At 41.8% G+C, this 11,143-nt stretch overlaps 1 protein-coding gene across 1 annotated transcript; it reads left to right on the top strand.

The window, feature by feature from the left end:
• Positions 1-1,414: 1,414 nt before the first annotated feature.
• On the top strand, positions 1,415-7,246 carry foxh1 (forkhead box H1). The gene is made up of 4 exons (XM_034132615.1): positions 1,415-1,511; positions 3,195-3,788; positions 4,468-4,572; positions 5,391-7,246. Exons 2-4 carry the CDS (start codon positions 3,315-3,317, stop codon positions 6,342-6,344), a joined length of 1,533 nt encoding a protein of 510 aa, XP_033988506.1. The 5' UTR covers positions 1,415-1,511; positions 3,195-3,314; the 3' UTR covers positions 6,345-7,246.
• The last annotated feature ends 3,897 nt before the right edge of the window (positions 7,247-11,143 follow it).

The following is an 11,143-nucleotide window of genomic DNA, read 5'->3' on the forward strand; positions in this document are numbered from 1 at the left end:
AGATACAATACATACATGAAAACACTAGGAACAACACATCTTGAAGTTAGAGCATTGTTTTGACCATGTATGATATTGCTGCTTTTCCACACTCTTGGAATAGTCTGCAATTGAAATGGAAACTGAGCAATATGGTGCCACTAAATGTTTTTAAAGCTCGGTTGGATGCTACTCAATCAGAAGCTGTTGGTACCTGTTCATGTGGATAGTTATGTAAATGTCCAATACACTTTGGTTGCAGTCAAATATTTGGAGATGTACAGTGAATCTCATTCATCAACACTGTAAGACAGCAGAGGTTAACAGTAATTAAACACAAAGAAGACGTTTTTTTCTTTCTCTGTCAATTCTTCTTTAAAAAACTGAACTCTGATGTTGGTTTTTAATACCCACAACAAGTATTTTGATGTATATTATTTCCCTTAAACCTGCACAACACTGATGGCTGATCTGCTACTCAACAGCTTTAATCTGGGGCGGTGTATGTTTGTTGTTTGTTGTCAAATGAGTTAGATAATAAAGTCTACTCTTGCAGTAATGAAGCAGTGACAGCACAATGCAAACTTCCTCTCACTTTCTGTGTCCGTCACAAAGGGCTAAAGTCTCGTCTCGGTTTCAGGATGAGTCCCAGCAGCTTAGGAGGGATTTGTCTGGACACAATCAGCCCATGTGAACAGCCCTGTGCTGCATGCTCTCCTATTCATATGCTTTTCCATTCTTCTCATGCGGGGCTCACTAATCCAGGCAAACCCTATTAACTGGCCCTCCGGTAGACAGGAAGACACAGATAAACAGTTTCTATTTAAATGACTGCGTTTTGCACGAGCACTTGTTTATAAAAAAGGACATGTAAATCAGTCCAAAACGTGTGTGAGGGGTTTGTCCGTACATGTTTACGTTATCTGATCTCAAAAAAGAAACTGCATTGATATGAAACTCAAATGTAAGGCTCTGGAAGTCAGTGATACTTAAAGTTGGGACAAGTTTTCAGATCAATACATTATAATAGTTTTGAATCCAAAAATGCTTCATATGTTTCAATCTAACAATTTATTTTAAATCCTGAATTGCTCATCTAAGAATTCCAATTTCTCTTGATTTGTCTTTCATATTTAGTTTAGGTACAGAGTTTCAGGCATGCCAATACATTAATGTACATTGTGTTTTCATGGTTATTTGATCTGCGTTAAGATGGTGAAAATCAGTTTAATAAATGTCCTAATTCTTACTAATATTTCACTTGTGTGAACTAAGAATTTTGAGTGTAGATCAAATAAAATAAGCTATATTAAAATGTTTTGAGTGATCCCTGGTATATTCTTCTTCTTGTATGGGACACATTTTGGGTGAAACCACTAGAGGGAGACACACTTTCTGAGCATGCGGAGAGTGTGTGTCAACCAGAGAAGAAAATCACTGATGCAAACTGCAGCAGGTGAAGGAGGTTTGCTGGGAAGCAATCTGACCTGGAAAACATTTGGAGTTTTACTGCAAAAATCAAACTCAACAAGGTGAGTTTGTCTCTCAGGGGGAATCATTGCTCCAATTGAGGCTTCTTACTTTATGCAATAACCCAATAAAGAGTTTGAATCTAAAAGTTACATTATGGAGAGGCTAGATGCCACTTTGTGTAAAAGGTAAACGCCCAGTAGCATTTTAAATTCAGGGTGATTTTGCATTTTACATGCAGGCTTCACTTCATGTCAAAATGTGGGTTGATTGTCACTTAATTATGGTTTGGCAGCACAGCTTTTCTTGTTTGATATCAGCTTGAAAACTGACAACTCTTTAGTTCCTCTGTCTTTCTGACAAATCTTGGTGGCAAAATCACTTTTTTCAAGAGTGGTTTCACTATCTTATCACATTGTAATATATCCACAATTTAAATTGAGTACATGAATACAAATCAAACTAAATTACAAGATGTACAAAAGCAATGTTTGTTGTTGATTCTTACATTGGGTTTTTGTTTGAGAGACATCTTGAGTTCAGGAGAACTTGATGGCTCCATGTTTGAGGTGTGAATGTCCTGCCCAACAACGACACTTGGCAGCTTGTAATCGCCAGAAAACCCACAAATGGTGTTGAATGGCCCCCGTATTTTCTCACATGCTAAGCAGCTTCTCGGGGAAGGAACCGTCTCCAGCCTGCCGGTGGGGGTTCCTTCTAATCCAACTTGTTTTCACTGTCTTGCTGGGAAGAAAGCGTCTGCACATTAGCACTACGTTAATATGAACAAAAGACATGCATTCCCGAAACTTAGTCTTTCAACGCTGAATGACGTCTTGCATAGTCACAAGGACACCCTACTGTGCGTAAAACACCCCCAAATGTTGCGCACTCTCACCAAAATGTCTCCAAATTATATATTCTGAGTCAAATTGGAACAATTTCTTCCGAAATGTGATAGCTTGTTGAGGAGTGTACATGTGCATTTAGTTTGGAATAAGGCTCAACTCCTTCAATAAAAGCATGACCTTTGTTTTCTTTTTTAAAATTAACTTTCACTCTTTCCCTCACAATATAATTGACTCAAATGACTCAAGTATTTCAGAGACGTTATTGGCTGTGCCCTTTTTAAAATGGATGATTCTAAATCATGTCAATCACCATAATATTAATGTTTTAGCGTTTGTATATTAGCCATTCGTTATGTATATTGCTCACCAAAAATTGTTGATTGCATGTAAGCTTCAATCGAAATTACCCCTCTTTCTTGTACCCCACCCAACCCCCACACGCTTTAGCTTTCGCCTCTGAGCACAAGTGTCCTGACTCTCGAGAAAAGTATTTTTAATACAGCCTATATATGTAGATGACATGTTCTGCAGATTGAATTACCTGGTAATAAACCCGTTTCTGATTCTGATGCCCTTATCTTTGGAATTGTTAAAGTCAATGTAATTGTTTGTTTTAAGTTGCCTCCTCCAAATACGCACTTAATACTTTTAGGCCTTGGCGCGTAAATCTCCTGATTCCAAAGCAAACTGAATCCCTGGGTTGTAAGTGGCATGTTGATATTATCATAAGGGTTATTTACAGGTTTACTGTCTTTCTGTCGCCCCTCCTCGTACACAGACCCTCCCCAGCCCCCTGGCGCGATCACTCATTCTGCTCTCAGATAACGCGTCATTCTCCTCTCGATTACGCAGCGGGATTTACATGAAACTGTTAATTGTTTGCTCTTCAAATAGTCAGCCTGGAGCCAGCAGTCTGCCAGAAGTTAAGGACCGACTCTTTGACCTCCCTCCCCCCCTCTCCGAGCTCCTGTCCAAACGTGCGGGCCGGTCTTCACCCCCCGGTTGGGCATCAGCATGACAAAGCACTGGCCGGAGCCGACAATCTCGGCACCAGCCGCCCTGTCCCACTGTGGAGAGCATCACGACCATCACCTTGACTTCCACAGAGATGCGCAGCACAGTTGTCCTCCTCACAACGGAGTAGCGCGGAGCTCTGCAGCCCAGCATTGGCCTCACCACCTGGCTCACATGGTTCCTCAGCAGCGCCTGGAGAAACCCACTGCGTGTCCTGAACACATCACCAGCACCACAGCATTCATGGATAAAACCGCACCACCGGGGTCTGATTACCCGAATCAACAAGATGCCAACTTTAAACGGGAGACTATTTCCCAGGAGACGTGTAATGGTGACCGGGAGAAGAGTAGCACCAGCGGGGCGAAGAAGAAGAAGAACTATCAGCGGTATCCAAAACCTCCGTACTCCTACCTCGCTATGATTGCTATGGTCATCCAGAGGTCGTCGGAGAAGAAGCTTACGTTATCTGAGGTAAGATTATACTTAGTTTAATTACATATTTGTAAATGCTCGATTCCCCTTCGCTATGTTTGAGCTATTTTGGTAAAAATGGCACAGGGTGAGTTTTTACGCACAGTGCTACTCATGATGTTTACTTTAAACCAGCAGTATATCTCACAGGAATTACTCTGTAGTGAAATTCTAACAGGAGACTAACTATAATCAGAGAATTACTTTCACTTTCTACTAAATATATCAATAACACAAACAGATAATGGGTTTCTAGAGTGACACTAAACAGCAGCCTGTTGGTGACACTTGAGTGACCGGCACCCTGACCATTCCTGCTTTGATTTGATAAGGCGGGACTGCAGTGAAACCAGACACTGATCTGTATCAGAAAAGTGATAACATGGTGATATCACTTGCATTGTAAAGCCACATTTCAGTTGTTAAACTAACAAAGTTTTGCCAATACAACTTTCATTATTATAGTGATTTCTACCTCCCTGGCTTATTTTTAATTAATTAACAGCTTACTGAAGGGTACAGTAAGCATTAACTTCTGCAAGTCAGTTAAAGTAACTTATCAACTCTGAAGTTATCAGTCACCACATCAGTGTGTTCACATATCATTGCATACCCAAACCTAAATGAAAATGAAGCAACTTCTTCAGGCGGCCATACTGATGTTTTGTTTTGTTTCTAGATCCTGAATGAGATCAGCACCCTCTTCCCATTCTTCAAAGGAAACTATAAGGGCTGGCGGGACTCTGTGCGCCACAACCTCTCCTCTTATGACTGCTTTGTGAAGGTATGTTGAAATTATCACACAATTTAACCCTTATTCAATTTAAAATACACACATTTCAATCCATCTAGATTGTTTTGGTGTGAGATTTTGAGTGTTCTAATACGACTAGACTGGTCTGCTTTTTCTCAAATCTATGAAACTAGATAAAACTCTGCTTGTGTTGCTTAACCATACACTTATAAAACTCAAACACAATGTGCCTTTTCAGAAAAGCATGGTCCAAATACTCAAGATAATCCACAGACTTTGTTTTAAACAGTTTAATCTTTGAACTATTTACTTTATACCAAAACCACGACTGCCAATGAGTGAGCCTCTTTATACCTCTCCTTCTGCACAGTGATGCAGTTTTAGTTTGGTAGAATGAAAATAGTTCCGACAGTAGGGAACTGATTGAAACAAGATCTGTGTTTCATTTTGAGGTCATGATTTCTTGGAAGAGACTTTGTGGTTGCAAGAGAGCCACTTCTAGTTCCATTGTTTTGAAGAGAGGGCAGACATCTTTTTCAGCTGAAATCACCAACAATCTGTAACTTGCACCAAAACAATCTAAATTCATGAGTAGCAATACATATAAAAAGGGATAATATGTTTGTTTGATTGAACTGGCCTTTTAACATTAGCATTGCACTATAGGTATCTCTTTTAGAAATACGCTCTAGGGGTTTTTGATTGAACCTTCGAACCAGTTTTGGGCCTATCCTCTGTTATTGTGATGGTTAACAGTAAAACTAGGTCAGTCCGGTCTGACTAGGTTTTCAGGCCAAGTGCTCATCTCACTGTCTCCCCCCCCCCCCCCCCCCTCTCTCCACCTGTAGGTGCTGAAAGACCCCGGGAAGCCTCAGGGAAAAGGTAACTTCTGGGCCGTGGAGCTGAGCCGGGTCCCTCTGGAGCTCCTGAAGAGGCAGAACACGGCGGTGTCGCGGCAGGATGAGACCATCTTCGCCCAGGACCTCGCCCCCTACATCCTGCAGGGGCACAAGGTTGAATCTGAGCCTCCTGCACCTCCTCCTCCACCTGTCACCCACCTCCCCATTGTATGCTCCAGAAACCCCTCCCCACCTCAGGAGGATCTGTTCCGCCCTAAACTGGACTCGTCCTTCGCCATCGACTCTCTTCTACACAGCCTGCGTCCCCCGAGCGCCTCCGATGTGGACGTGTCCTCCAGGGACTGCTGGGGGAGGGGGGAGCGCCCTCGATCCCCCCCCCCTCGCCCTCGCTACGCCTCCTCCGCCCGCAGCGCCTCGGCATCCTCCGCCAGCCCTGCCTCCACCTCCTCGTCGGATGAGGACTGGAAAGCGATGTCTGGGAAACGTGTTCCTTTGGATGGAGAGGCCGGGTCCGACGGGTACGAGGACTACAGACCTCTGCACAAATCAGCTCGACGAGACACCTCTGCACCGCCATGGGAACTCCCTACGTCCTACGCCAAATATGCCCCCCCTAATGCTGTCGCCCCCCCCAGCATGCGGTTCAATGGAGGCCCTCTAATGCCCCTGCATAGCGGACTTCCTCTATACGGATATGGCAGCTCTCCTGTATCTCCGGGTCACTTTTTAGGGCATGCCTACTGGCCTTTACTCCCTAGTGGAAGGGTTTCTGTCCAAACCGCCCCCCTCCTTATGGACCTGGACAACATGTTGCAATCAGTGCCGCCCAATAAGAGTGTGTTTGACGTGTTGGTGCCGACCAATCAGAACTCACACCACCAACCCCCCAGTCAGTACACCCTGCAGAGCGGCCCCCACCTGAACAGGTACCCTCAGTACTGACTGAAACTCTGACTATTGGTGCAGGGCTGGAAGATAAACCACACAGGAAATACATTTCTGATGCAAACTCTCCTAAATCAGCATCAATCACTACCTCCAGGACAAGAAATGTTGACACATGTTTTTAAATAGATGAAAAGTCTACGTTTAATTTTTTTATGTCGCTATTTCCCCTTATTGTTTGTCAGTGTGTGAAGTATTACATGGTTTCTTTGGGGGAAATGTGCCACAAACGGCTATACAACAAAACCGATCTACCTCAGACTCACTGCAAAGTTGCATTGTTTTTTTATTCGCATGATTTTTTTTTTACATTAATTACTTTTGTATGTTGTCTACCTCGACGCTGAATGTATTGTTGGATCTAATCTTGAATTTTAAAGTCAAGAAAAGTTTGAAATAACTGTTTTTTCAGGGTGTGAACAGACACTCACTTGTGCCATTTGTGAGTTTGGTTTGTTTGTTCAGATTACCAAAATGTTTCTCCTTGTCTGGACTGTCTCAGTTTGGCCGTATAATTGTCTTATTCCATTTGTGTTTGATTGGTTTACAAAAACAATCTTAACCAACAAAATTGACAACATTTTAAATTGTAGTCATTCTGTGAAAATGCTGCCTGTCTTCAGGACAACCACGACACAACCTCCAGTCTCTCCCTCAGGTTTGAATGTTTCCTGTGGACTTTGCACTGCCTGTTCTTTGCACTATTTTAATGTCATTATGATCATCTTCCAAGTGAAATTGCTTGTAAATATCTGCCTACCTCGACAGCTGAATGCCGTTTTTCCCTGTGGTCTTGTTAAAGGTTTGTACAGTAATGAGCTGAAGGGAAAACAGCTCAACGTATTATAAGGAGGAAGTGGAGTGGAACAGGGTATGCAATAAAATGCGGTTTATTTTAACTCTGCTGCTCAGTGTGGTTTGTGGCAATGACTAAAGTCAAACTGCAACTCAAAGTCTCTTTACGGCGTGCATGTTGGATTGACTTTATCATTTATGTGTTAGTTTCAGCACGTTGGTTCAGATGCTGTTTAGGGCGGCTCGGTTTATTTGCTGACAGCTGGACTCTAGCAGTGTTGCACAATTTGACTAATGGCTGTCTCTTTAAGTCTCTTGATCTTTAATATTCAATGATTATTGGCTTTGGTTTTTAACTGCAGGTTAAGAGCTGCAATGATAGAGCAACTCATTTTAAAGCATTTTTTCATGCAAAAGTACAAGAAAATGCTTTTTTCTGAAGCTCAAATATTAACTATCTTTTTCAGTTTTATATCAAAGCGAATATCCTTAGGAATTTTCGGGCCATTTTACAAACCAATTAAGCCCAAGCAGATCTATCAATGTAAATAGCCGTTAGCTGCATATAATTACTTTATTCAATCGATTTGTTTTTTAACTATTTAGACATTTGTAGCTAATGTTTGAACTATTAAGCCATTACACATAGCTTCCTAATTTTACCATTTAAAGGTGGGGTAGGTAATTCACTTCAGAAACACTTGTTATATTCCATGGAATGCTCTTAACATCCTGATAGCAATGAATATATTAAATGCTTTGACAATAAATACATAAATAAATGTAATCTGTGGAAGCCGTGGCGCTGTAAAAAGCACGACCAATCATCTGAGCCGGCCCGGCTAAAATAACTGGATGGCCTACCTGCCTGTCAGCCTTCCATCTGTGCACAAACTTATCTCGTGCCCTCATTGGTCATGTGCGCGCTCGTGTGTGTTGGAGGAGGGGCTCTGTAAGGAAGTCTGAAGGAAGGGGCAGATTTTTTCCGGCTGCGTATTTTCAAATTCTAACGCACTCTAGCCGGTTTCTCCATTCTTACCTACCCTACCTTTAATAGTTCATTATTTAAACCATTGTTCAAACTATGTTCTCAACTATTTCAATTTGTTATACATCACCTTAAACTATTAGACCTGATTAATTCGGCAAAATATTTCAACTTATTATTCAACCATCTTCTGTTAACTATCTCATCTATTTATAATGTTTAGTACATTATTTTAAACTCCAACCCCATTTATCTTATAGCTAACTTTGTCAAGAATGAATTCATTATCTTTAGCTCTCTTTTTGTACCGTTTATTTTGACTAACTAAGTTGAAATGAAGTCATTTATCTCAATTAGTTATTTAGTCTATGTATGAACGCAAGGCTTTACTAATGACCTTCTGTTTTTAGATTGGTTGTTAGGGTTGCCTCTACAGTTTCTCAAAGCATTTACATTAAGGCTGGTGCCCCACGAGGACGCATACGGTAAAACGCAAACGCAATCGCAAAAAAAGCTTCCGTCCACACGCAATAGACACCGGAAAGTGTCTGTTCACACGAGACAGCTCCGTTTAACTCCAACCGCTGGAAAAGCTGCAGGAGAGGCGGGGCTATTGCGTCATCATTATCAGAAAATGATCGTATAGGGCGTACACACGGAGCCGTTGGACCCCCCAGAGCGTTGCGTATGCCGTTCTATCCACCTCGGGACCCGTTATCGTAGTCGTTTACTGCCATATTCTGTCGTCCTAGTGTGGCCGAATTGGCTATATGACACAAAACTGTCACGGAAACTACCGTATGCGTCCTCGTGGGGCCGGGGCCTAACTCTGTCTATTTAATTTCACAACTAAGGACTTTCTCTTGAGTCACGCTTTCTTTCTCTTCAGTCTCCAAAACTCAAAGCTATTTTCTTCCAGTAACTGAAGTATAGAGATGGAGAGATAGTGCCAGATAGCAGCAGGGGGCGAGTTAGAAATCCTCTCAGTTTGATAGACTGTTTTACCACAGGAATTGTGATCTATAAACAACAATCTTTGATCCACAGCCCATGACACTCTCTCTCTCTCTCTCACTCACTCACACACACACACACACACACACACACACAACACACACACACACACACACACACACACACACACACACACACACACACACACACACACACACACACACACACACACACACACACACACACACACAACACACACACACACACACACACACACACACACACACACACACACACACACCTGATTTACATCCAGAGTCCAGCCGTCAGCCTCCTGCTGTTCTCTGCTATCTCTTTATCAGCCGCCTGCTCATGCCTGCACTCCCTCACCATCCTTCCTCCTCTCCTCCCTCATCATTCCTCACCCACAGAGGGGAGGAGGGGACGCCACTTAAACAGGGACATGTCCCCTTCCCCCAAACACACACACAACGAGCCATTCTTGAATGCATCTCAACAGCTCCATGAATTTACATGCATGGCTGACATTGTGTTGTTTAATGGTCTGTGATTGCCTGGCTGGAAGTGTTCTTTAAATTGTCTGCGTTCCCACACACCTTTTTTATAATTGTCCATAGTAAAAGGGCTATTATTGTTAAAGTGAATTATGTATGATATGTAGTGAAATCTGATATAGCCCTAGTATGTATTTATTTATTTGTATATAAGTATTTGCACATTCATACTAGGCTTTCCTTCCTTTTACATTTTTATTATTTTCTCAACTTTACCGTTATTCTTTTAATGAAAATTATATATTAGTATATTTAAGCAACAGTACATTAATGTTAACTCTTATAACAATGAAAAAATCCCAATGCCTACTTCCATACTGCACACGTTTCACAATGTAAATTAATCTTTGCAACCATTTCACACAATTCCTACAAACACATTCATCGTGTCTTACATTAAAACACGTAGGGTTTTCTCTAAAGGAATGAAAAGAGGACAATCTAATTAGTAGAAATGGGGTTTATTTGACTGTCTTGTTAGAAAACAGAAGAGCAGACACTACATTAGGACTTTGTTGTTCCAGTTCAACATAGATTAGCAGATGCTTCATATGATTTACTTCAATTAACTTCAGTTCATTTCAGTATTAAAACACACTATGCTTTCCCTTACCTGGCTAATGTACACTGGGATATGTTTTATCACAATGGGACTGTAAAAAGATGTGTAAATATTAAAGGTGGGGTAGGTAATTTTGGAGAAACCAGCTCGAGTGCGCTAGAATTAGAAAATACACAACCGGAGAAAATCTGCCACTTCCTTACAGAGCCCCTCCTCCAACACACACGAACGCGCACATGACCAATGAGGGCACGAGATAAGTTTGTGCACAGATGGAAGGCTGACAGGCAGGTAGGCCATCCAGTTATTTTAGCCGGGCCGGCTCAGATGATTGGTCGTGCTTTTTACAGTACTACGGCTTCCACAGATGATATTTCTTTATGGATTTTTTGTCAAAGCACTTAAAGTGGACCTATCATGCTATATTTGAATAATATAGTGTAGGACCATACCTATATAAGGCATATTTATACTTTTTTTTTTTCAAAATACCAAACAGATCATGCATTTTAGCCATGTCTCATTTTGCTCAATTTGACATTTTTTAGATCTGTTTTTGCAAGGGCAGATTCTGTGAGAACAGCACCATCTACAGGCCTGGCATATGTACTACAGCGTCTCCAGCGCTTTCGAACGGCAATGGCCGTGGCTGTCTCCTTCTGATTGGTGGAGTTGGCCCAATAGCCGTAGCGCCACCGTCCTGACGTCAGGACAGTGTTCAAATCTGGATCAGTTTTGATCAGATCCGTTGCAGCCCCTTTTTTAGAGATTTGGGTATGGAGGAAAATAGAGAGGGTTGTGTTTTCTGACACTTGGTGAGTTCCCTGGAACACCGGGGACACATATTCATGTATAAAAGACGTACAAAAGTGCATTTTGCATGATAGGTCCCCTTTAAGATATTCATTGCTATCGGGATGTT

Source organism: Trematomus bernacchii, unplaced genomic scaffold (genome assembly GCF_902827165.1).
Source record: "Trematomus bernacchii unplaced genomic scaffold, fTreBer1.1, whole genome shotgun sequence".
NCBI lineage: Eukaryota > Metazoa > Chordata > Actinopteri > Perciformes > Nototheniidae > Trematomus > Trematomus bernacchii.

Excerpts from the sequence above, each read along its gene's own strand:
- foxh1 (XM_034132615.1), top strand. The coding sequence starts at position 3,315 with ATGACAAAGCACTGGCCGGAGCCGACAATCTCGGCACCAGCCGCCCTG. Across the intron at positions 3,789-4,467 it reads AGAAGCTTACGTTATCTGAG|ATCCTGAATGAGATCAGCAC; the intron begins GTAAGATTATAC and ends TTTTGTTTCTAG. Across the intron at positions 4,573-5,390 it reads CTTATGACTGCTTTGTGAAG|GTGCTGAAAGACCCCGGGAA; the intron begins GTATGTTGAAAT and ends CTCCACCTGTAG.